General features: G+C 56.1%; 1 protein-coding gene across 1 annotated transcript; it reads left to right on the top strand.

Moving 5' to 3' along the window:
* The first annotated feature begins 359 nt into the window (after positions 1 to 359).
* LOC140264935 (serine/threonine-protein kinase TAO3-like) lies at positions 360 to 25,978 on the top strand. The gene is made up of 10 exons (XM_072360841.1): positions 360 to 375; positions 2,605 to 2,705; positions 5,034 to 5,079; positions 7,703 to 7,799; positions 9,606 to 9,719; positions 11,517 to 11,608; positions 13,245 to 13,338; positions 18,488 to 18,569; positions 21,563 to 21,676; positions 23,629 to 25,978. The coding sequence occupies exons 3-10, from the start codon at positions 5,040 to 5,042 to the stop codon at positions 23,866 to 23,868; spliced, it is 873 nt and encodes a 290-aa protein (XP_072216942.1). The 5' UTR covers positions 360 to 375; positions 2,605 to 2,705; positions 5,034 to 5,039; the 3' UTR covers positions 23,869 to 25,978.
* Positions 25,979 to 26,830: the final 852 nt, after the last annotated feature.

The following is a 26,830-nucleotide window of genomic DNA, read 5'->3' as shown; positions in this document are numbered from 1 at the left end:
ACGTGTTTTGTGTCGTCATACGTGTTTTGTGGCGTCATACATGTCATGTGTTATGCCTATGAGTCATCATATGTGTGTGTCGTCATACGTGTTGTGTGTCATCATATGTGTTTTGTGTCATCATACATGTCGTATGTTATGTCTATGAGTGATCATGTGTCATCATACACGTGTGTCATCATACGTGTTGTGTGTCATCATACGTGTTGTGTGTCACACACGTGTCCTTCCCATGTCACGTGTCCTTCCTATGTCACATACATGTTCTTCCCATGTCACACGCGTGTTTTCCCGTGTTCTCAGGCCCGTGACACGCGCACCAATGAGGTGGTGGCCGTCAAGAAGATGTTCTACGGGGGGAAGCACAGCAACGAGGTGGGATTTGGGGGGGGAATATAGGGGATATAGGGGGGATATAGGGGATATATGGGGGTATGGGGGGGATAGGTGGGATATAGGGGGGATATGGGGCAGATATAGGAGGGAAATGGGGGATATAGGGGGGATATGGGGGGGATATGGGGGATATACGGGGGTATGGGGAGATATGGAGGATATAGAGGGGATATGGGGGATATAGGGGGGGATATGGAGGATATAGGGGATATGGGGGATATGAAGGATATAGGGGGAATATGGGGGGATATAGGGGGTATATGGGGGATATAAGGGGTATATGGGGGGATATAGGGGGATATGGGGGATATGGGGGGATATGGGGGTTATGGGGCGGATATAGGGGGATATGGGGGATATGGGGGGAAATTGGGGGGGATATGGGGATATAGGGGTTATGGAGGGGATATGGGGGATATAGAGGGATATGGGGAAGTTATAGGGGGATATGGGGAGGATATAGTGGGGTTATGGGGGGGATAGGGGGGGTGGGGGAGATATGGGGGGTTATGGGGGGGATTGGGGGGGAGATATGGAGGGTTATGGGGTTATGGGGGGGATATGGGGGGTTATGGGGGAGATTTGGGGGGTTATGGGGGGGATTGGGGGGAGATATGGGGGGTTATGGGGTTATGGGGGGATTGGGGGGAGATATGGGGGTTATGGGGGGGTTGGGGGGAGATATGGAGGGTTATGGGGTTATGGGGGGGAGATATGGGGGGTTATGGGGGGGATTGGGGGGGGTTATGGGTTATGGGGGGAGATATGGGGGGTTATGGGGGGAGATATGGGGGTTATGGGGTTATGGGGGGAGATATGGGGGGTTATGGGGTTATGGGGGGGATTGGGGGGAGATATGGGGGGTTATGGGGTTATGGGGGGGATTGGGGGAGATATGGGGGGGGATATGGGGTTATGGGGGGGATTGGGGGGTGATATGGGGGTTTATGGGGTTATGGGGGGAGATATGGGGGGTTATGGGGGTGGTTGGGGGGAGATATGGGGGGTTATGGGGTTATGGGGGGGATTGGGGGGAGATATGGGGGGTTATGGTGTTATGGGGGGAGATATGGGGGGTTATGGGGTTATGGGGGGAGATATGGGGGGTTATGGGTTATGGGGGGGATTGGGGGAGATATGGGGGGTTATGGGGTTATGGGGGGAGATATGGGGGGTTATGGGGTTATGGGGGGGATTGGGGGAGATATGGGGGGTTATGGGGTTATGGGGGGAGATATGGGGGGTTATGGGGTTATGGGGGGATTGGGGGAGATATGGGGGGTTATGGGGTTATGGGGGGAGATATGGGGGGTTATGGGGGGTTTGGGGGGAGATATGGGGGGTTATGGGGTTATGGGGGGATATATGGGGTTATATGGGGTTATGGGGGGGAGATACGGGGGGTTATGGGGTTATGGGGGGATGGGGGGTTATGGGGTTATGGGGGGGATTGGGGGGAGATATGTGGGGTTATGGGTTATGGGGGGTTGGGGGAGATATGGGGGGTTATGGGGTTATGGGGGGAGATATGGGGGGTTATGGGGTTATGGGGGGAGATATGGGGGGTTATGGGGTTATGGGGGGGATTGGGGGGTTATGGGGTTATGGGGTTATGGGGGGGATTGGGGGGTTATGGGGTTATGGGGGGATATGGGGGTTATGGGGTTATGGGGGGATTGGGGGGAGATATGGGGGGTTATGGGTTATGGGGGGAGATGTGGGGGGTTATGGGGTTATGGGGGGGATTGGGGGGAGATATGTGGGGTTATGGGGTTATGGGGGGGTTGGGGGAGATTGGGGGGTTATGGGGTTATGGGGGGAGATATGGGGGGTTATGGGGTTATGGGGGGAGTATGGGGGGTTATGGGGTTATGGGGGGATTGGGGGGTTATGGGGTTATGGGGTTATGGGGGGGATTGGGGGGTTATGGGGTTATGGGGGGAGTATGGGGGGTTATGGGGTTATGGGGGGTTTGGGGGGAGATATGGGGGGTTATGGGGGGGATATGGGGGGTTATGGGGGGTGATATGGGGGGTTATGGGGTTATGGGGGGGAGATATGGGGGGTTATGGGGTTATGGGGGGGGTGGGGGGAGATATGGGGGGTTATGGGGTTATGGGGGAGATATGGGGGGTTATGGGGTTATGGGGGGGGTTGTGGGGACACATTGGGGTCACGTGGTGCCATCTCCCCCCCCTCCCCTATTAGAAGTGGCGGGACATCGTCAGGGAGGTGCAGCTGCTGCAGCGACTCAAACACCCCCACACCGTCAGGGGGAGGGGGGCCTTCCTCAGGGGCACTGCGTCTGGGTGAGTACGGGGTCCATAGGGTTATATGGGGGGCATGGGGGGGTTATGGGGTCATATGGGGTGGTTGTGGGGTCATATGGGGGGGATATGGGGTCATATGGGGGGATACGGGGTGGTTATGGGGTCATATGGGGGGGATATGGGGTCATATGGGGTGGTTATGGGGTTATATGGGGGGGTATGGGGTCATATGGGGGGATACGGGGTGGTTATGGGGTCATATGGGGGGGATATGGGGTCATATGGGGTGGTTGTGGGGTCATATGGGGGGGATATGGGGTCATATGGGGTGGTTATGGGGTTATATGGGGGGGATATGGGGTCATATGGGGGGATACGGGGTGGTTATGGGGTTATATGGGGGGGATATGGGGTCATATGGGGGGATACGGGGTGGTTATGGGGTTATATGGGGGGGATATGGGGTCATATGGGGTGGTTATGGGGTTATATGGGGGGGATATGGGGTCATATGGGGGGATACGGGGTGGTTATGGGGTCATATGGGGGGGATATGGGGTCATATGGGGTGGTTATGGGGTTATATGGGGGGGTATGGGGTCATATGGGGGGATACGGGGTGGTTATGGGGTCATATGGGGGGGATATGGGGTCATATGGGGTGGTTGTGGGGTCATATGGGGGGGATATGGGGTCATATGGGGTGGTTATGGGGTTATATGGGGGGGATATGGGGTCATATGGGGGGATACGGGGTGGTTATGGGGTTATATGGGGGGGTATGGGGTCATATGGGGGGATACGGGGTGGTTATGGGGTTATATGGGGGGGATATGGGGTCATATGGGGGGATACGGGGTGGTTATGGGGTTATATGGGGTGGATATGGGGTCATATGGGGTGGTTATGGGGTTATATGGGGGGGATATGGGGTCATATGGGGTCATATGGGGGGTATATAGGGTCATACGGGGTGGTTATGGGGGGATATGGGGTGGTTATGGGGGGGTATGGGGTCATATGGGGTGAAATGGGATCATATGGGGTGGTTATGAGGGGATATGGGGGGCATGGGGGGGTATGGGGTCATATGGGGTGAAATGGGATCATATGGGGTGGTTATGGGGGGATATGGGGGGCATGGGGTGGGATATGGGGTCATATGGGGGGGTTATGGGTTCATATGGGGGGGTTATGGGGGGATATGGGATGCTTATGGGAGGATATGGTTGGCTATGGGGCAGATATGGGGGGATATGGGGTGGTTATGGGGTCATGTGGGGTGGGAACGGGGTCATATGGGGTGGTTATGGGGGGACAGAGTGCTTATGGGGTCATATGGGGTGAAGTGGGGTCATATGGGGTGGCTATAGGGGGTATGGGGCCTTCCTCAGGGGGCACTGCGTCTGGGTGAGTACGGGGGTCCATAGGGTTATATGGGGGGGTATGGGGTCATATGGGGGGATACGGGGTGGTTATGGGGTCATATGGGGGGGATATGGGGTCATATGGGGTGGTTATGGGGGGATATGGGGGGGATATGGGGTCATATGGGGTGGTTATGGGGTTATATGGGGGGGATATAGGGTCATATGGGGGGATACGGGGTGGTTATGGGGTCATATGGGGTGGTTATGGGGGGGTATGGGGTCATATGGGGTGAAATGGGATCATATGGGGTGGTTATGGGGGGATAAGGGGGGCATGGGGTGGGATATGGGGTCATATGGGGGGGTTATGGGGGGATATGGGGTTATATGGGGGGATATGGGAGGGTATGGGGGGATATGGGGGGGTATGGGGGGATATGGGGGGGTATGGGGTGGTTATGGGGGTTATAGGGGATATAGGATAGTTATGGGGTCATATGGGGTGGTTATGGGGGGATATGGGGTCATAAAGGGGGTATGGGGTGGATATGGGGGGGTATGGGGTGGTTATGGGGGGATACGGGGTGGTTATGGGGTCATATGGGGGGGATGTGGGGTCATATGGGGTGGTTATGGGGGGGTATGGGGTCATATGGGGGGATATGGGGTCATATGGGGTGGTTATGGGGGGGTATGGGGTGGTTATGGGGGGGTAAGGGGTCATATGGGGTTAAATGGGATTATATGGGGTGGTTATGGGGGGCATGGGGTGGGATATGGGGTCATATGGGGTGGTTATGGCGGGATATGGGGTTATATGGGGGGCTATGGGGTGGTTATGGGGGGCTATGGGGTTGGTTATGGGTGGCTATGGGGTTATATGGGGGGCTATGGGGTTATATGCGTGGCTATGGGGTTATATGGGGTGGCTATGGGGTGGTTATGGGGCAGGGCTGTGGCGCAGAGGTTGGTTGTGCAGCCCCCCATCTCCCCATAGATCGCCATGGAGTTCTGTGTGGGGTCGGCCGCCGACCTGCTGCAGCGTAAGTGGGGGATGGGGGAGATGTGGGGCAGCTATGGGGTGGTTATGGGGCAGCTATGGGGTTCTATAGGGTGGTATGGGGCGGCTATGGGGTGGTTATGGGGCAGCTATGGGGTTCTATAGGGTGGTATGGGGAGGCTATGGGGTGGTTATGGGGCAGCTATGGGGTTCTATAGGGTGGTATGGGGCGGCTATGGGGTGGTTATGGGGTGGATATGGGGTTCTATAGGGTGGTATGGGGAGGCTATGGGGTGCTATGGGGTGGTATAGGGTGGTATAGGGTGGCTATGGGGTGCTATGGGGTGGTATAGGGTGGCTATGGGGTGCTATGGGGTGGTATAGGGTGGCTATGGGGTGCTATGGGGTGGTATAGGGTGGCTATGGGGTGCTATGGGGTGGTATAGGGTGGCTATGGGGTGCTATGGGGTGGTATGGGGAGGCTATGGGGTGCTATGGGGTGGTATGGGGAGGCTATGTGGTGCTATGGGGTGGTATAGGGTGGCTATGGGGTGCTATGGGGCAGCTATGGGGTTCTATAGGGTGGTATGGGGAGGCTATGGGGTGCTATGGGGTGGTATGGGGAGGCTATGGGGTGCTATGGGGTGGTATGGGGAGGCTATGGGGTGGTTATGGGGCGGCTATGGGGTTCTATAGGGTGGTATGGGGCGGCTATGGGGTGGTTATGGGGCGGCTATGGGGTTCTATAGGGTGGTATGGGGCGGTTATGGGGTGGCTATGGGGTTCTATAGGGTGGTATGGGGTGGCTATGGGGTGGTTATGGGGTAGCTATGGGGTTCTATAGGGTGGTATGGGGCGGCTATGGGGTGGTTATGGGGCGGCTATGGGGTTCTATAGGGTGGTATGGGGAGGCTATGGGGTGCTATGGGGTGGTATAGGGTGGCTATGGGGCAGCTATGGGGTGCTATGGGGTGGTATAGGGTGGCTATGGGGTGCTATGGGGCAGCTATGGGGTGCTATGGGGTGGTTATGGGGCGGCTATGGGGTTCTATAGGGTGGTATGGGGAGGCTATGGGGTGCTATGGGGTGGTATGGGGTGGCTATGGGGTGCTATGGGGCAGCTATGGGGTGCTATGGGGTGGTTATGGGGCAGCTATGGGGCGGCTAAGGGGTGGTTATGGGGCAGCTATGGGGTTCTGTAGGGTGGAATGGGGAGACTATGGGGTACTATGGGGTGGTATAGGGTGGCTATGGGGTGCTATGGGGCAGCTATGGGGTGCTATGGGGCAGCTATGGGGTGCTATGGGGTGGTATAGGGTGGCTATGGGGTGCTATGGGGCAGCTATGGGGTGCTATGGGGTGGCTATGGGATGCTGTGGGGCAGCTATGGGGTGCTATGGGGTGGTTATGGGGCAGCTATGGGGTGGTTATGGGGTGGATATGGGGCAGCTATGGCGTTCTATAGGGTGGTATGGGGAGGCTATGGGGTGCTATGGGGTGGTATAGGGTGGCTATGGGATGCTATGGGGCAGCTATGGGGTGGTTATGGGGCAGCTATGGGGCGGCTATGGGGTAGTATAGGGTGGCTATGGGGCAGCTATGGGGTGCTATGGGGTGGTTATGGGGCAGCTATGGGGTGGCTGTGGGGTGGTTATGTGGAGCTATGGGGGGGCTATGAGGTGCTATGGGTTGGTACGGGGCAGCTGTGGGGTGCTATGGGGCAGCGATGGGATCTCTGTGGGGTGGCTATGGGGTGCTATAGGGCGATGATGGGGTCTCTATGGGTCGCTATGGGTCTCTGTGGGTCACTATGGGTCGCTATGGGTCTCTGTGGGGTCTCTATGGGTCTCTATGGCTGTCTATGGGTCTGAATGGATGTCTATGGGTCGCTATGGGTCCCTATGGGTCTCTATGTGTCCCTATGGGTCTCTATGGGTTCCTATGTGTCTCTATGGGTCTCTATGGGTCTCTATGGGTCCCTGTGGGTCTCTATGGGTCTCTATGGGGTCTCTATGGGTCTCTATGGGGTCTCTATGGTTCTCTATGGATGTCTATGGGTCTGAATGGATGTCTATGGGTCGCTATGGGTCCCTATGGGTCTCTATGGGTCACTATGGGTCTCTATGGGGTCTCTATGGGTCTGAATGGATGTCTATGGGTCGCTATGGGTCTCTATGGGTCTCTATGGGTCCCTATGGGTCACTATGGGTCCCTATGTGTCTCTATGGGTTGCTATGGGTCCCTATGTGTCTATATGGGTCCCTATGGGTCTCTATGGGGTCTCTATGGTTCCCTGTGGGTCTCTATGGGTCTCTATGGTTCACTATGGGTCCCTATGGGTCTCTATGGATGTCTATGGGTCGCTATGGGTCTCTATGGGTCCCTATGGGTCTCTATGGGTCGCTATGGGTTGCTGTGGGTCTCTATGGGTCCCTATGGGTCTCTATGGGTCGCTATGGGTTGCTGTGGGTCTCTATGGTTCACTATGGGTCCCTATGGGTCTCTATGGGGTCTCTATGGGTCTCTATGGTTCACTATGGGTCCCTATGGGTCTCTATGGGTCACTATGGGTCTCTATGGGTCACTATGGGTCTCTATGGGGTCCCTATGGTCCCTATGTGTCCCTATGTGTCCCTATGATCCCTATGTTCCCTGTTGCCCCGCAGCCCACCAGCCGTCGCTGTTGGAGGTGGAGATCGCCGCCATCATCCATGGGGCGCTGCACGGCCTGGCCTACCTGCACCGCATACACGTCATACACAGGTCAGACCCACAGCTGCCCCATAGCTGCCCCATAGAGACCCCATAGGGACCCATTGAGTTCCATTGAGACACATTGAGAGCCATAGGAACCCCTTAGAGACCCCATAGAGACCCCATAGCTGCCCCATAGCTGCCCCTTAGAGACCCTGTAGCTGCCCCATAGCTGCCCCATAGCTGCCCCATAGCTGCCCCATAGAGACCCCATAGCTGCCCCATAGAGACCCCATAGCTGCCCCATAGCTGGCCCATAGATACCCCATAGCTGCCCCATAGAGACCCCAGAGCTGCACCATAACTGCCCCATAGAGACCCTGTAGCTGCCCCATAGCTGCCCCATAGCTGCCCCATAGTTGCCCCATAGCTGCCCCATAGAGACCCCATAGAGACCCTGTAGCTGCCCCATAGCTGCCCCATAGCTGCCTCGTAGCTGCCTCATAGCAGCCCCATAGCTGCCCCATAGCTGCCCCATAGCTGCCCCATATAGACCCTGTAGCTGCCCCATAGCTGCCCCATAGTTGCCCCATAGCTGCCCCATAGATACCCCATAGAGACCCTGTAGCTGCCCCATAGCTGCCCCATAGCTGCCCCATAGCTGCCCCATAGCTGCCTCGTAGCTGCCTCATAGCAGACCCATAGCTGCCCCATAGCTGCCCCGTAGCTGCCTCATAGCTACCCTACAGCTGCCCCATAACTGCCCCATAGCTGCCCCATAGAGACCCCATAGCTGCCCCATAGCTGCCCCATAGAGACCCCATAGCTGCCCCATAGCTACCCCATAGATACCGCATGGCTGCCCCATAGTTGCCCCATAGATACCGCATAGCTGTCTCATAGCTGCCCCACAGCTGCCCCATAGCTGCCCCATAGTTGCCCCATAGCTGCCCCATAGCTGCCCCATAACTGCCCCATAGCTGCCCCATATAGACCCTGTAGCTGCCCCATAGCTGCCCCATAGCTACCCCATAGAGACGCCATAGGGACCCATTGAGTTCCATTGAGACCCATTGAGAGCCATAGGGACCCCTTAGAGACCCCATAGAGACCCAATAGCTGCCCCATAGAGACCCCATAGCTGCCCCATAGATACCCCATAGCTGCCCCATAGAGACCCCATATCTGCCCCATAGAGACCCCATAGCTGCCCCATAGTTGCCTCATAGATACCCCATAGCTGCCCCATAGTTGCTCCATAGCTGCCCCGTAGCTGCCTCACATCTGCCCCATAGCTGCCCCATAGCTGCCCCATAGCTGCCCCATAGCTGCCTCATAGCTACCCTACAGCTGCCCCATAACTGCCCCATAGCTGCCCCATAACTGCCCAATGGCTGTCCCATAGAGACCCCATAGCTGCCCCATAGCTGCCCCATAGATACCCCGTAGCTGCCCCATAGCTTCCCCATAGGGACCCCATAGCTGCCCCATAGCTGTCCCACAACTGCCTCACATCCCCACCCTACATCCAGCCCCCCATCCCAGCTCCACATCCCCACCCCAAAGCCCCCCACATCAGCCCCCCATCCCTGCCCCACATCCCAGCCCCACATCCCACCCCACATCCAGCCCCACATCCAGCCCCACATCCCCACCCCACATCCCCACCCCACATCCAGCCCCACATCCAGCCCCACATCCCAGCCCCACATCCCACATCCAGCTCCACATCCCACCCCACATCCCCACCCCACATCCAGCCCCACATCCAGCCCCACATCCCACATCCAGCCCCACATCCAGCCCCACATCCCACCCCACATCCAGCCCCACATCTGCCCCCCATGTGCCCCCCCCTGTGTCTGTGCCCCACAGAGACGTGAAGGCGGCCAACGTGCTTCTGTCCCCTCGTGGCCGCATTAAAATCAGCGACTTCGGATCCGCCGCTCACAGCAACTCGGCCTGCAGCTTCGTGGGGACGCCATATTGGTAACGTCCTGCCCCATAGATCTGCCCTATAGCACAGCCCTGCCCCATAGATCTGCCCCATGGATGTGCCCCATAGCACAGCCCTGCTCCATAGCACTGCCCCATAGCACAGCCCTGCCCCATAGATGTGCCCCATGGATGTGCTCTGCCCCATAGCACCGCCCCATAGCACAGCCCTGCCCCATAGATGTGCCCCATAGCACAGCCCTGCCCCATAGATCCACCCCATGGATGTGCCCTGCCCCATAGATCCGCCCCATAGCACAGCCCTGCCCCATAGATCCACCCCATAGATCTGCCCTGCCCCATAGATCTGCCCTGCCCCATAGATCTGCCCCATGGATGTGCCCCATAGCACAGCCCTGCCCCATAGCACTGCCCCATAGCACAGCCCTGCCCCATAGATCTGCCCCATAGCACAGCCCTGCCCCATAGATCCGCCCCATAGCACAGCCCTGCCCCATAGATCCTCCCCATAGATCTGCCCTGCCCTATAGATCCGCCCCATAGCACAGCCCTGCCCCATAGATGTGCCCCATGGATGTGCTCTGCCCCATAGATGCGCCCCATAGCACAGCCCTGCCCCATACATCCTCCCCATAGCACAGCCCTGCCCCATAGATCTGCCCCATGGATGTGCCCCATGGATGTGCTCTGCCTCATGGATGTGCCCCATAGCACAGCCCTGCCCCATAGATGTGCCCCATAGATCTGCCTTATATGACCCCATAACCCTATATGACTCCGTATAACCCTATATGACCCCTTATGACCCCATATGACCCCATCTGACCCCATATAACCCCATCTGACCCCATATAACCCTGTATGACCCCATATAACTATATCTAACCCTATATAACCCCATCTGACCCTATATAACCCCATATGACCCCATCTAACCCTGTATGACCCCATATGACCCCATCTAACCCTGTATGACCCCATATAACTATATCTAACCCTATATAACCTCATATGACCCTATATAACCCCATATGACCCCACATAACCCTATATGACCCCATCTAACCCTATATGACCCCATATGATCCTATCTAACCCTATATGACCCCATCTAATCCTATATGATCCCATCTAACCCTATATGACCCCATATAACCCCATATGACCCCATATAATCCTGTACGACCCCATATAACTATATCTAACCCCATATGACCCCATATAACCCTGTATGACCCATATAAATATATCTAACCCTATATAACCCTATCTGACCCTATATAACCCCATATGACCCCATATAACCCTGTATGACCCCATATGACCATATCTAACCCTATATGACCCCATATGACCCCATATAACCCCATCTGACCCCATATAACCCCATATGACCCCATCTAACCCTGTATGACCCCATATAACTATATCTAACCCTATATAACCCCATCTGACCCCATATAACCCCATCTGACCCTATATAATCTCATCTGACCCCATATAACCCCATATGACCCCATATAACCCTATATAACCCCATATAACCCCATCTGACCCCATCTGACCCCATCTGACCCTATATGACCCCATATAACCCCATATAACCCCATATAACCCCATATAACCCCATATAACCCCATCCGACCCCATATAACCCCATATAACCCCATATAACCCCATATCCCCCCATATAACCCCATATAACCCCATATAACCCCATATCCCCCCATATAATCCTATGTAACCCCATATAACCCCATATGATCCCATAACCCCATATAACCCTATATAACCCTATATAACCCCATATACCCCTATGTGACCCTATAGGATGGCCCCGGAGGTGATCCTGGCCATGGATGAGGGTCGCTATGATGGCAGGGCCGACGTCTGGGGGCTGGGCATCACCTGCATCGAACTGGGTGCGTAGGGGGACTTATAGGGACATATAGGGTTATATAGGGCCATATGGGGCCATATAGGGTCATATGGGGCCATAGGGGGCTTATAGGGTTATGGGGTAATATGGGGTTATGGGGTTATATGGGGTTATGGGGTTATGGGGGCTGGGCATCACGTGCAACTGGGTACCTATGGGGACTTATAGGGACTTATGGGGCCATATGGGGCCATATAGGGTCATATGGGGCCATAGGGGGTTATATGGGGTTATGGGGTTATGGGGTTATATGGGGTTATGGGGTTATGGGGTCATAAGGGGACTGGGCATCACATGCATCGAACTGGGTGCGTATGGGGACTTATAGGGCCATATAGGGTCATATGGGACCATATAGGGTCATATGGGGCCATATAGGGCCATATAGGAACATATAGGGTTATGGGGTCATAGGGGGTTATATGGGGTTATGGGGTCATAGGAGTTATATGGGGTTATGGGGGCTGGGCATCACCTGCATCGAACTGGGTGCGTATGGGGACTTATAGGGTTATATAGGGCCATATGGGGCCATATAGGGCCATATAGAGTCATATGGGGCCATATAGGGTCATATGGGGCCATAGGGGGCTTATAGGGTTATGGGGTTATATGGGGTTATGGGGTTATAGGAGTTATATGGGGTTATGGGGGCTGGGCATCACCTGCATCGAACTGGGTGCGTATGGAGACTTATAGGGCCATATAGGGTTATATGGGGCTTATAGGGCCATATAGGGTTATATGGGGCTTATAGGGCCATATAGTGTTTTGGGGTTATATGGGGTTATATGGGGCTATGGGGTCATGGAAGGTTATGGGGTTATGGGGTCATAAGGGGGCTGGGCATCACATGCATCGAACTGGGTACATATGGGGCCATATAGGGCCCTATAGGGTCATATGGGGCCATATAGGGTTATGGGGTCATAGGGGATTATGGGGTCATATGGGGCTATAGGGGGTTATATGGGGTTATGGGGACAAAGGGGTTATGGGGTTATAGGGGGTTGTGGGGTCATATGGGGTTATAGGGGGTTATGGGGTCGTATGGGGTTATGGGGTCATTGGGAGTTATGGGGTTATATGGGGCTATAGGGGGGTATATGGGGTTATGGGGACATAGGGATTATGGGGTCTTATGGGGTTATGGGGTCATAAGGGGGCTGGGCATCACATGCATTGAACTGGGTACATATAGGGACATATGGGGATTTATAGGGCTATGGGGTTATATGGGGTTATGGGGTCATAGGGGGTTATGGGGTTATATGGGGTTATGGGGTTTTTATGGGGTTCTATGGAGGGTTATGGGGTTATGGGATTATAGGGCGTTGTAGGATCATAGAGGGTCTTATAGGGCCATATAGGACTACATAGGGCTGTATAGAGTTATGGGGTCATAGGGGGTTATGGGGTCATAGGAGTTATATGGGGCTATGGGGGCTGGGCATCACGTGCATCGAACTGGGTACATATAGGGATATATGGGGCTGTATAGGGCTTATAGGGTTATAGGGGGTTATGGGGTTATGGAGGGCTTATGGGGTCCTATGGGGCCTTATGGGGTCCTATGGGCTCCTATGTGTTCTTATGTTGGCTGTGGGTCTGCCCCATAGCGGAGCGGAAGCCGCCCCTGTTTGCCCTGAACGCCATGGCAGCGCTCTACCACATCGCACAGAGCTGCGCCCCACAGCTGCAAGGACAGCAATGGTGAGACACACGGCTGCCCCATAGCTGCCCCATAGCTGCCCTATAGCTGCCCCATAGAGACCCCATAGCTGCCCCATAGAGACCCCATAGATAACCCATAGAGACCCCATAGCTGCCCCATAGCTGCCCTATAGCTGCCCCATAGGGACCACATAGCTGCCCTATAGCTGCCCCATAGAGACCCCATAGCTGCCCCATAGCTGCCCCATAGAGACCCCATAGAGACCCCATAGCTGCCCCATAGCTGCCCCATAGAGACCATATAACTACCCCATAGCTTTCCCATAGAGACCGCATAGCTGCCCCATAGCTACCCAATAGATACCCCATGGAGACCACATAGATACCCCATAGCTGCCCCATAGATACCCCATAGCTGCCCCATAGGGACCCCATAGCTGCCCCATAGAGACCCCATAGGAACCCATTGAGTTCCATTGAGACCCATTAAGAGCCATAGGGACCCCTTAGAGACCCCATAGCTGCCCCATAGCTGCCCCATAGCTGCCCTATAGCTGCCCCATAGAGACCCCATAGCTGCCCCATAGGGACCACATAGAGACCCCATAGCTGCCCCATAGATACCCCATAGCTGCCTTATAGATAACCCAAAGCTGCCCCATAGATATGCCATAGCTGCCCCATAGAGACCTCATAGCTGCCCCATAGGGACCCCATAGAGACCCCATAGCTGCCCCATAGCTGCCCCATAGAGACCCCATAGCTGCCCCATAGCTGCCCCATAGATACCCCATAGGGACCCCATAGCTGCCCCATAGAGACCCTATAGAGACCCCATAGCTGCCCCATAGGGACCACATAGATACCCCATAGCTGCCCTATAGCTGCCCCATAGATACCCCATAGGGACCCCATAGCTGCCCCATAGCTGCCCCATAGCTGCCCCATAGTTGCCCCCTAGTTGCCCCCTAGGGACCCCATAGCTGCCCCATAGAGACCATATAACTACCCCATAGCTGTCCCATAGAGACCCCATAGCTGCCCCATAGCTGCCCCATAGAGACCCCATAGGGACCACATAGATACCCCATAGAGACCACATAGCTGCCCCATAGAGACCCCATAGCTGCCCCATAGAGACCACATAGGGACCACATAGATACCCCATAGCTGCCCCATAGAGACCACATAGCTGCCCCATAGATACCCCATAGAGGCCACATAGATAGCCCAAAGAGACCCCATAGAGACCCCATAGCTGCCCCATAGATAACCCATAGCTGCCCCATAGAGACCACATAGAGACCCCATAGATAGCCCATAGCTGCCCCATAGCTGCCCCATAGATACCCCATAGGGACCACATAGATACCCCATAGCTGCCTTATAGATAACCCATAGCTGCCCCATAGGGACCACATAGATACCCCATAGATACGCCATAGCTGCCCCATAGAGACCCAATAGCTGCCCCATAGCAATCCATAGAGACCCTATAGGGACCCATTGAGATCCATTGAGGGCCATAGGGACCCCTTAGAGACCCCATAGAGACCCCATAGCTGCCCCATAGAGACCCCATAGGGACCCATAGGGACCCATTGAGTTCCATTGAGACCCACTGAGAGCCATAGGGACCCCATAGGGACCCCATAGAGACCCCATAGCTGCCCCATAGCTGCCCCATAGAGACCCATAGATACCCCATAGATACCCCATAGCTGCCCCATAGAGACCATATAACTACCCCATAGCTGTCCCATAGAGACCCCATAGCTGCCCCATAGCTGCCCCATAGAGACCCCATAGCTGCCCCATAGGGACCACATAGATACCCCATAGCTGCCCCAAAGCTGCCCTATAGCTGCCCCATAGCTGCCCCATAGATAACCCGTAGCTGCCCCATAGAGACCACATAGAGACCCCATAGCTGCCCCATAGCTGCCCCATAAATACCCCATAGATAACCCATAGCTGCCCCATAGAGACCATGTAACTACCCCATAGATAGCCCATAGCTGCCCCATAGATGCCCCATAGAGACCCCATAGCTGCCCCATAGCTGCCCCATAGCTGCCCCATAGAGACCCCATAGAGACCCCATAGCTGCCCCATAGCTGCCCCATAGAGACCACATAGAGACCCCATAGATAGCCCATAGCTGCCCCATAGCTGCCCCATAGAGACCACATAGGGACCACATAGAGACCCCATAGCTTCCCCATAGATACCCCATAGCTGCCCCATAGAGACCCCATAGAGACCACATAGATAACCCATAGAGACCTCATAGCTGCCCCATAGCTGCCCCGTAGGGACCCCATAGCTGCCCCATAGAAACCCCATAGAGACCCCATAGATAGCCCATAGCTGCCCTATAGCTGCCCTATAGCTGCCCCATAGCTGCCCCATAGATACCCCATAGGGACCACATAGCTGCCCCATAGAGACCACATAACTACCCCATAGATACCCCATAGGGACCCCATAGATACCCCATAGCTGCCCCAAAGCTGCCCCAAAGCTGCCCCATAGGGACCCCATAGCTGCCCCATAGCTGCCCTATAGCTGCCCCATAGTTGCCCCCTAGTTGCCCCCTAGGGACCCCATAGCTGCCCCATAGAGACCATATAACTACCCCATAGCTGTCCCATAGAGACCCCATAGCTGCCCCATAGCTGCCCCATAGAAACCCCATAGGGACCACATAGATACCCCATAGAGACCACATAGCTGCCCCATAGAGACCCCATAGCTGCCCCATAGAGACCACATAGAGACCCCATAGCTGCCCCATAGCTGCCCCATAGAGACCACATAGCTGCCCCATAGATACCCCATAGAGACCACATAGATAGCCCATAGAGACCCCATAGAGACCCCATAGCTGCCCCATAGGGACCACATAGAGACCCCATAGCTGCCCCATAGATACCCCATAGAGACCACATAGATAGCCCATAGCTGCCCCATAGGAACCACATAGCTGCCCCATAGATAACCCATAGCTGCCCCATAGAGACCACATAGAGACCCCATAGATACCCCATAGCTGCCCCATAGAGACCATATAACTACCCCATAGCTGTCCCATAGAGACCCCATAGCTGCCCCATAGCTACCCAATAGATACCCCATGGAGACCACATAGATACCCCATAGCTGCCCCATAGATACCCCATAGCTGCCCCATAGGGACCCCATAGCTGCCCCATAGCTGCCCCATAACCACCCCATAGCTGCCCCATAGAGACCCCATATAGAGCCATTGGGTTCCATTGAGATCCATTGAGTTCCATTGAGACCCATTGAGAGCCATAGGGACTCCTTAGAGACCCCATAGCTGCCCCATAGCTGCCCCATAGACCCCATAGGGACCCATTGGGTTCCATTGAGTTCCATTGAGAGCCATAGGGACCCCTTAGAGACCCCATAGAGACCCCATAGCTGCCCCATAGCTGCCCCATAGAGACCCCATAGCTGCACCATAGATGGCCTATAGGGACCCATTGAGTTCTATTGAGACCCATTGAGAGCCATTGAGACCCATTGAGAGCCATAGGGACCCCTTAGAGACCCCATAGCTGCCCCATAGCTGCCCCATAGCTGCCCCATAACCACCCCATAGCTGCCCCATAGAGACCCCATATAGAGCCATTGGGTTCCATTGAGATCCATTGAGTTCCATTGAGATCCATTGAGAGCCATAGGGACTCCTTAGAGACCCCATAGCTGCCCCATAGCTGCCCCATAGACCCCATAGGGACCCATTGGGTTCCATTGAGACCCATTGAGTTCCATTGAGAGCCATAGGGACCCCTTAGAGACCCCATAGAGACCCCATAGCTGCCCCATAAACCCCATAGGGACCCATTGAGTTCCATTGAGACCCATTGAGAGCCATAGGGACCCCTTAGAGACCCCATAGATACCCCATAGCTGCCCCATAGATACTCCATAGCTGCCCCATAGAGACCCCATAGGGACCCATTGAGTTCCATAGAGACCCATTGAGTTCCATTGAGACCCATTGAGAGCCATTGGGACCCCATAGAGACCCCATAGAGACCCTGTAGCTGCCCCATAGCTGCCCCATAACCACCCCATAGCTGCCCCATAGAGATCCCATATAGAGCCATTGGGTTCCATTGAGATCCATTGAGTTCCATTGAGACCCATTGAGAGCCATAGGGACTCCTTAGAGACCCCATAGCTGCCCCATAGCTGCCCCATAGACCCCATAGGGACCCATTGGGTTCCATTGAGACCCATTGAGTTCCATTGAGAGCCATAGGGACCCCTTAGAGACCCCATAGAGACCCCATAGCTGCCCCATAGAGACCCCATATAGATCCATTGAGTTCCACTGAGACCCATTGAGAGCCATAGGGACTCCTTAAAGACCCCATAGAGATCCATAGCTGCCCCATAGAGACCCCATAGCTGCCCCATAGATGGCCTATAGGGACCCATTGAGTTCCATTGAGACCCATTGAGTTCCATTGAGAGCCATAGGGACCCCTTAGAGACCCCATAGAGACCCCATAGCTGCCCCATAGCTGCCCCATAGACCCCATAGGGACCTATTGGGTTCCATTGAGATCCATTGAGTTCCATTGAGACCCATTGAGACCCATAGGGACCCCTTAGAGACCCCATAGAGACCCCGTAGCTGCCCCATAGAGACCCCATAGCTGCCCCATAGGGACCACATAGATACCCCATAGCTGCCCCATAGAGACCCCATAGGGACCACATAGATACCCACAGCTGCCCCATAGATACCCCATAGGGAACCCATAGAGACCCCATAGCTGCCCCATAGAGACCCCATAGATAGCCCATAGCTGCCCCATAGGGACCCCATAGGGACCCATTGAGTTCCATTCTGACCCACTGAGTTCCATTGAGACCCATAGCGACGCCTTAGAGACCCCATAGCTGCCCCATAGGGACCCATAGAGACCCCATAGGGATCCATTGAGTTCCTTTGTGACCCATTGAGTTCCATTGAGAGCCATAGGGACCCCTTAGAGACCCCTTAGAGACCCCATAGCTGCCCCATAACCACCCCACAGCTGCCCCATAGCTGCCCTCTGACCCCTAACCCCTATGCCAACCCCTAACCCGTTCCTGACCCTGACCCTAGGGCTGACCCCTTGACCTTTTGACCCCTTGACCCCCTCAGGTCGGAGGCGTTCCGCAGCTTCGTGCAGTGCTGCCTGCAGAGGGCGCCGCAGCTCCGGCCCCATTCACACCTACTGCTGCAGGTGGGTCATAGGGGGCAGCTGTGGGGCCATATGGGGCTATATGGGGTCATAGGGGGCAGCTGTGGGGCCATATGGGGCTATATGGGGTCATAGGGGGGGATATGGGGTGATATGGGGCTATATGGGGTCATAGGGGGGGGATATGGGGGGATATGGGGTAGTTATGGGGGGATATGGGGTGGTTATGGGGGGATATGGGGTCATATGGGGCCATATGGGGGGATATGGGGTGGTTATGGGGCTATATGGGGGGATATGGGGGGGATATGGGGTAGTTATGCAGGGATATTGGGTCATATGGGGGGGATATGGGGCCATATGGGGCTATATGGGGTCATATGGGGGGATATGGGGTGATATGGGGCTATATGGGGTCATATGGGGTCATATGGGGCTATATGGGGCACCTATGGGGTCATATGGGGGGATATGGGGTTATATGGGGTTATATGGGGTCATAGGGGGCAGCTGTGGGGTGATATGGGGCACCTATGGGGTCATATGGGGGGATATGGGGTTATATGGGGTTATATGGGGTCATAGGGGGCAGCTGTGGGGCCATATGGGGCTATATGGGGTCATAGGGGGGGGATATGGGGGGATATGGGGTAGTTATGGGGGGATATGGGGTGGTTATGGGGGGATATGGGGTGGTTATGGGGGGATATGGGGTCATATGGGGGGATATGGGGTGGTTATGGGGGGATATGGGGTCATATGGGGTCATATGGGGGCATATGGGGTGGTTATGGGGCTATATGGGGGGATATGGGGGGAATATGGGGTAGTTATGCAGGGATATTGGGTCATATGGGGGGGATATGGGGCCATATGGGGCTATATGGGGTCATATGGGGGGATATGGGGTGATATGGGGCTATATGGGGTCATATGGGGTTATATGGGGCTATATGGGGCTATATGGGGTCATAGGGGGCAGCTGTGGGGTGATATGGGGCTATATGGGGTCATAGGGGGCAGCTGTGGGGTGATATGGGGCTATATGGGGTCATAGGGGGCAGCTGTGGGGTGATATGGGGCTATAAGGGGTCATAGGGGGCAGCTGTGGGGCAGGATATGGGGCTATAAGGGGTCATAGGGGGTCATATGGGGTGATATGGGGGGATATGGGGTCATAGGGGGCAGCTGTGGGGCCATATGGGGCTATATGGGGTCATAGGGGGGGATATGGGGCTATATGGAGTCATAGGGGGCAGCTGTGGGGGCATATGGGGCTATATGGGGTCATAGGGGGCAGCTGTGGGGCCATATGGGGCTATATGGGGTCATAGGGGGCAGCTGTGGGGTGATATGGGGCTATATGGGGTCATAGGGGGGGATATGGGGCTATATGGAGTCATAGGGGGCAGCTGTGGGGGCATATGGGGCTATATGGGGTCATAGGGGGCAGCTGTGGGGTGATATGGGGCTATATGGGGTCATAGGGGGGGGATATGGGGCTATATGGAGTCATAGGGGGCAGCTGTGGGGGCATATGGGGCTATATGGGGTCATAGGGGGCAGCTGTGGGGTGATATGGGGCTATATGGGGTCATAGGGGGGGGATATGGGGCTATATGGAGTCATAGGGGGCAGCTGTGGGGCCATATGGGGCTATATGGGGTCATAGGGGGCAGCTATGGGGTGATATGGGGCTATATGGGGTCATAGGGGGGGTATGGGGGGATATGGGGTCATATGGGGGGATATGGGCTGGTTATGGGGGGATATGGGGGGATATGGGGTAGTTATGGGGCATCTATGGGGCTATATGGGGCTATATGGAGTCATATGGGGGGATATGGGGGGATGTGGGGGGATATGGAGTTATATGGCAGGATATGGGGTCTTATGGGGTCATATGAGGGGATATGGGGCTATATGGGGGGATATGGGGGGGATATGGGGTGGTTATGGGGGGTTATGTGGTGGTTATAAGTCTATATGGGGAGATATGGGGCTATATGGGGTCATATGGGGTGGTTATGGAGGGATATGGGGTAGTTATGGGGGGATATGGGGTTATATGGAGTCATATGGGGGGATATGGGGTGGTTATGGGGGGATATAGGGTGGTTATGGGGTCATATGGAAGGATATGGGGGGGTATGGGGTGTCTATGGGGGCAGCTATGGGGCAGCTATGGGGCTGATCTCTGCCCCACAGCTCATCTTCTGTGGGTCACTATGGATCTCTATGGTTGGTCTCTATGGGTCTCTATGGATCTGTATAGAACTCTATGACATATCTATCTATGGGGCAGCCATGGGGTGTCTATGGGGCAGCTATGGGGTGTCTATGGGGCAGCCATGGGGTGTCTATGGGGCAGTTATGGGGCTGATGTATGCCCCACAGCTCATTTTCTGTGGATCACTATGGATCTCTATGGGGTCTCTATGGGTCTCTATGGATCTGTATGGAACTCTATGACATACCTATCTATGGGGCAGCTATGGGGTGTCTATGGGGCAGCTATGGGGCAGCTATGGGGCTGATCTCTGCCCCACAGCTCATCTTCTGTGGGTCACTATGGATCTCTATGGGGTCTCTATGGGTCTCTATGGATCTCTATGGGGTCTCTATGGGTCTCTATGGATCTGTATGGAACTGTATGACATCTATGGGGCAGCCATGGGGTGTCTATGGGGCAGCTATGGGGCAGCTATGGGGCTGATGTCTGCCCTACAGCTCATCTTCTGTGGGTCACTATGGATCTCTATGGGGTCTCTATGGGTCTCTATGGATCTGTATGGAACTCTATGACATATCAATCTATGGGGCAGCCATGGGGTGTCTATGGGGCAGCTATGGGGGCAGCTATGGGGCAGCTATGGGGCTGATCTCTGCCCCACAGCTCATCTTCTGTGGGTCACTATGGATCTCTATGTGGTCTCTATGGGGTCTCTATGGATCTGTATGTAACTGTATGGGGTATCTATGGGGCAGCTGTGGGCAGCTATAGGGCAGGGCTGACCCCCATCTCTGCCCCATAGCACGACTTTGTGGTGGGGGAGAGGCCGCAGGGGACGATGGCGGCGCTGATCCGTAGAGCTTTGGGGGCAGACGACGACGACGACGACGATGTGGGGGGCTCAGACCCACAAGGGGTGAGTTATGGGGCAGCTCAGCCCCACAAGTGGGGAGTTATGGGGCAGCTCTGACCCACAAGTGGGGAGTTATGGGGTTATGGGGCAGCTCTGACCCACAAGGGGTGAGTTATGGGGCAGCTCAGCCCCACAAGTGGGGAGTTATGGGGTTATGGGGCAGCTCTGACCCACAAGTGGGGAGTTATGGGTCAGCTCAGCCCCACAAGTGGGGAGTTATGGGGTTATGGGGCAGCTCAGCCCCACAAGTGGGGAGTTATGGGGCAGCTCTGACCCACAAGTGGGGAGTTATGGGGCAGCTCAGCCCCACAAGTGGGGAGTTATGGGTTATGGGGCAGCTCAGCCCCACAAGTGGGGAGTTATGGGGTTATGGGGCAGCTCAGCCCCACAAGTGGGGAGTTATGGGGTTATGGGGCAGCTCAGACCCACAAGTGGGGAGTTATGGGGCAGCTCAGCCCCACAAGTGGGGAGTTATGGGGTTATGGGGCAGCTCTGACCCACAAGTGGGGAGTTATGGGGTTATGGGGCAGCTCTGACCCACAAGTGGGGAGTTATGGGGTTATGGGGCAGCTCTGACCCACAAGTGGGGAGTTATGGGGTTATGGGGCAGCTCAGCCCCACAAGTGGGGAGTTATGGGGCAGCTCAGCCTCACAAGTGGGGAGTTATGGGGTTATGGGGCAGCTCTGACCCACAAGTGGGGAGTTATGGGGCAGCTCAGCCCCACAAGTGGGGAGTTATGGGGTTATGGGGCAGCTCAGACCCACAAGTGGGGAGTTATGGGGTTATGGGGCAGCTCAGCCCCACAAGTGGGGAGTTATGGGGTTATGGGGCAGCTCTGACCCACAAGTGGGGAGTTATGGGGTTATGGGGCAGCTCAGCCCCACAAGTGGGGAGTTATGGGGTTATGGGGCAGCTCAGACCCACAAGTGGGGAGTTATGGGGCAGGGGATCTGTGGGGCTGGGAACCTGTGGGGTAGGGGGATATCTATGCGGCTGGGGAGATGTGGGGTGGGAGTCTATGGGGCAGAGGATCTATGTAGTGGGGAATCTATGGGGCAGGGGGATCTATGGGGGTGAGAATCTATGGGGCAGGGAATCTATGGGTGTGAGGAATCTATGGGGCTGGGGATCTATGGGATGAGGATCTATTGGGTGAGGATCTATGGGGCAGGGGATCTATGGAGCGGGGAATCTATGGGGCAGGGGATCTATGGGGTGGGGAATCTATGGGGCAGGGGATCTATGGGGTTGCGGATCTATGGGGCGGGGAATCTATGGGGCGGTGGATCTATGCAGTGGGGAATCTATGGGGCAAGGGATCTATGGGGTTGGGGATCTATGGGGCTGGGGATCTATGGGGCTGGGGAGCTGTGGGTCAGGCATCTATGGGGCAGGGGTTCTATGGGATGAGGATCTATTGGGTGAGGGATCTATGGGGTTGGGGATCTATGGGGTAGGGAATCTATGGGGCAGGGGATCTATGGGGCAGGGGATCTATGGGGTTGAGGATCCATGGGGTGGTGAATCTATGGGGCAGAGGATCTATGTAGTGGGGATCTATGGGGTGAGGATCTATGGGGCAGGAGATCTATGGGGTGGGGAATCTATGAGGCAGGGGATCTATGGGGTTGAGGATCCATGGGGTGGTGAATCTATGGGGCAGGGGATCTATGGGGTGGGGAATCTATGGGGCCGGGCATCTATGGAGCAGGGGATCTATGGGGTGAGGTTCTATGGGGTGGGGAATCTATGGGGCGGGGAATCTATGGGGCAGAGGATCTATGTAGTGGGGATCTATGGGGTGAGGATCTATGGGGCCGGGCATCTATGGGGCAGGGGATCTATGGGGCAGGGATCCTATGAGGTGATGGATCTATGGAGCAGGGGATCTATGGGGCCGGGCATCTATGGGGCAGGGTATCTATGGGGCTGACCCCCCTTTTCTATGGGGCAGGAGCAGCAGGAGGAGGAGGAGCCGGATCTGCCCCACGAACACGTGACAGACGTGGGTCACGTGACAGAGGGGGAGCACCCAGAGGATGGAACATGTGAAGAACACGCAACAGAACATACAAGAACACGCGTGACGCCACGAGGGTCACGTGACGGACGTGGGTCACATGATGGATGTGGGTCACGTGACGGATGTGGGTCACGTGATGGATGTGGGGCACACGGAGCCCGTGACACGTGAAGAACATGCAACGACACACTTGGAACACGCAGGAACACGCGTGATGGTCACGGAACATGGGACAGCTACATGTGAAGCCCGCGTGGGGCACACGGAAGCCATGACACGTGAAGAACATGCCATGGAACACGCAGAACACGCAAGAACACGCGTGACACATGAAGATGATGGGAGCCAAACCCCATATGTGACCCCTATGGGGCACACAGAACATGGAACATGCATGGAACACGCAACAACATACATGACACGTGAAGAACACGTGAGCCAAGCCCCACATGTGACCCCTATGGGGCTCAAGGAACATGTAACACGCGTGGAACATGGAACATGTGAAGATTATGGGAGTCTCACCCCACAAGTGACCCCTATGGGGCACAAGGAGCATGGAACATGCCTAGAACATGCAAAAACACGCATGTTGCATGAAGAACACGTGAGCCAAGCCCCATATGTGACCCCTATGGGGCACAAGGACAATGGAACATGCATGGAACATGGAACAACACGTGAAGAACACGTGAGTCTCTCCCCATATGTGACCCCTATGGGGGACACAGAACATGGGACACGCTTAGAACATGGAACAACATGTGAAGAACATGGGAGTCTCACCCCACAAGTGACCCCTTATGGGGCACACAGAAGATGGAACGTGCCTGGAACACGCAAAAACACACATGTTGCATGAAGAACACGTGAGCCAAGCCTTACATGGGAGCCCTATGGGGCACACAGAACATGGGACACACATGGAATGTGGAGCAACACGTGAAGAACACGTGAGTCTCTCCCCACACGTGACCCCTATGGGGCACAAGGAGCATGGAACACACATGGAACATGCAACAACACGTATGACATGTGAAGAACATGGGAGTCTCACCTCACATGTGACCCCTATGGGGCACACAGGACGTGGGACACGCGTGGAACACGCAACAACACGTGAAGAGCACGTGAGTCTCTCCCCACATGTGACCCCTATGGGGCACAAGGACGATAGAACACGCATAGAACACGCATCAACACACATGACACGTGAAGAACACGTGAGCCAAGCCCCACACGTGCCACTTATGGGGCACAAGGACAATAGAACACACATAGAACACGCAACAACACACATACAACTTATGACAACACACATGACAGACACAGATCATGTGACCCACAACCCCACACGTGACCCACACCCCACACGTGACCCACAAGTGTGGGTCCCCCACGGAGGATCACGTGACCCAGGGGCCCCGAACACGCCAGCACACGCGTGTGGGTCCGTGTTGCGTGTGCTGCATGTGCCTCCCTCCTCCTCCTCTTCCTGCTGGCCCCACAGCTCGGCCTTGGCCTACTCACGCTATGGGGCACAGCTGCGCTATGGGGCAGAGCCCATCTATGGGGCAGAGCCCAGCATCTATGGGGCAGGGGGGCGCTATGGGGCAGAGCCCATCTATGGGGCACAGCCCAGCATCTATGGGGCAGAGCCCAGCATCTATGGGGCAGGGGGGCGCTATGGGGTAGAGGTAACCAATGGAGGAGGGAGGCGCTGTGGGTCGCTATGGGGCTGCTGTGGGGCAGCGCGGGGGTCCTGTGGGGCGCTATGGGGCCGCTGTGGGTCACAGTGGGGCTGCTATGGGGCAGCGTCGGGGGTCCTATGGGGCGCTATGGGGCCGCTATGGGGAGCCATGGAGGTCCTATGGGGCGCTATGGGGCCGCTATGGGGCGCCATGGAGGTCCTATGGGCCGCTATGGGGCCTCTGTGGGTCGCTATGGGGCCGCTATGGGGCGCTGTGGAGGTCCTATGGGGCGCCGTAGGGCCTCTATGGGGCGCCGTGGGGCTGCTATGGGGCACTGCCACGCTGCTATGGGGCAGCACGGGGCCGCTATGGGGCGCAGTGGTGCTGCTATGGGGGCGCCATTACCCTGCTATGGGGCAGCGAGGCTCCGCTATGGGGCACAATGGAAGAGCTATGGGGCTCCATTGGGTTGCTGTGGGGCGCAGTGGGGCTGCTATGGGGCCTAGTGGGGCTGCTATGGGGCAGCACAACCCCTCTATGGGGCGCAATGGGGCTTCTATGGGGTGCCATTGCCCTGCTATGGGGCAGAAACGGGCCGCTATGGGGCACCATGGCGTTGCTATGGGGCCTAGTGGGGCTGCTATGGGGCAGCACAACCCCTCTATGGGGCGCTATGGGGCTTCTATGGGGCGCCATTACCCTGCTATGGGGCAGAAACGGGCCGCTCATGGGGCAGCATCGCGATGCTATGGGGCACCGTGGGGCTGCTATGGGGCAGCACAGACCCTCTATGGGGCAGCACAACCCCTCTATGGGGCGCTATGGGGCTTCTATGGGGCGCCATTACCCTGCTATGGGGCAGAAGCGGGTCGCTATGGGGCTCCATTGGGCCACTATGGGGCAGCACTTAGGCCGCTATGGGGCTCCATTGGGCCGCTATGGGGCTCCATTAGGCCACTATGGGGCTCCATTGGGCCCGCTATGGGACAGCATTGGGCCGCTATGGGCAGCATGGCGTTGCTATGGGGCCTAGTGGGGCTGCTATGGGGCAGCACAACCCCTCTATGGGGCACAATGGGGCTTCTATGGGGCGCCATTACCCTGCTATGGGGCAGAAATGGGCCGCTATGGGGCAGAAGTGGGCCGCTATGGGGCGCCGTGGAGGTCCTATGGGGCGCTGTAGGGCCTCTATGGGGCAGCATTGGCCGCTATGGGGCAGCATGGCGTTGCTATGGGGCCTAGTGGGGCTTCTATGGGGCGCTATGGGGCCGCTATGGGGCGCTATGGGGCCTCTATGGGGCGCAATATGGCCGCTATGGGGCGCTATGGGGGTGTTGGGGGCCTTGGCCGCCTTCCGGCCCCACCCATCCCCCCCTCTGCCCCACGGCGCCGCCGTGCTACTTCCGGCCGCCATGTTGTTGGCCGCCCCGTATCTCTTCCTG

Source organism: Excalfactoria chinensis, unplaced genomic scaffold (genome assembly GCF_039878825.1).
Source record: "Excalfactoria chinensis isolate bCotChi1 unplaced genomic scaffold, bCotChi1.hap2 Scaffold_349, whole genome shotgun sequence".
Taxonomy (NCBI): Eukaryota; Metazoa; Chordata; class Aves; order Galliformes; family Phasianidae; genus Excalfactoria; species Excalfactoria chinensis.
Note: the sequence above shows the minus strand (reverse complement) of the source record. Positions and strands in the feature narration are given on the sequence as shown.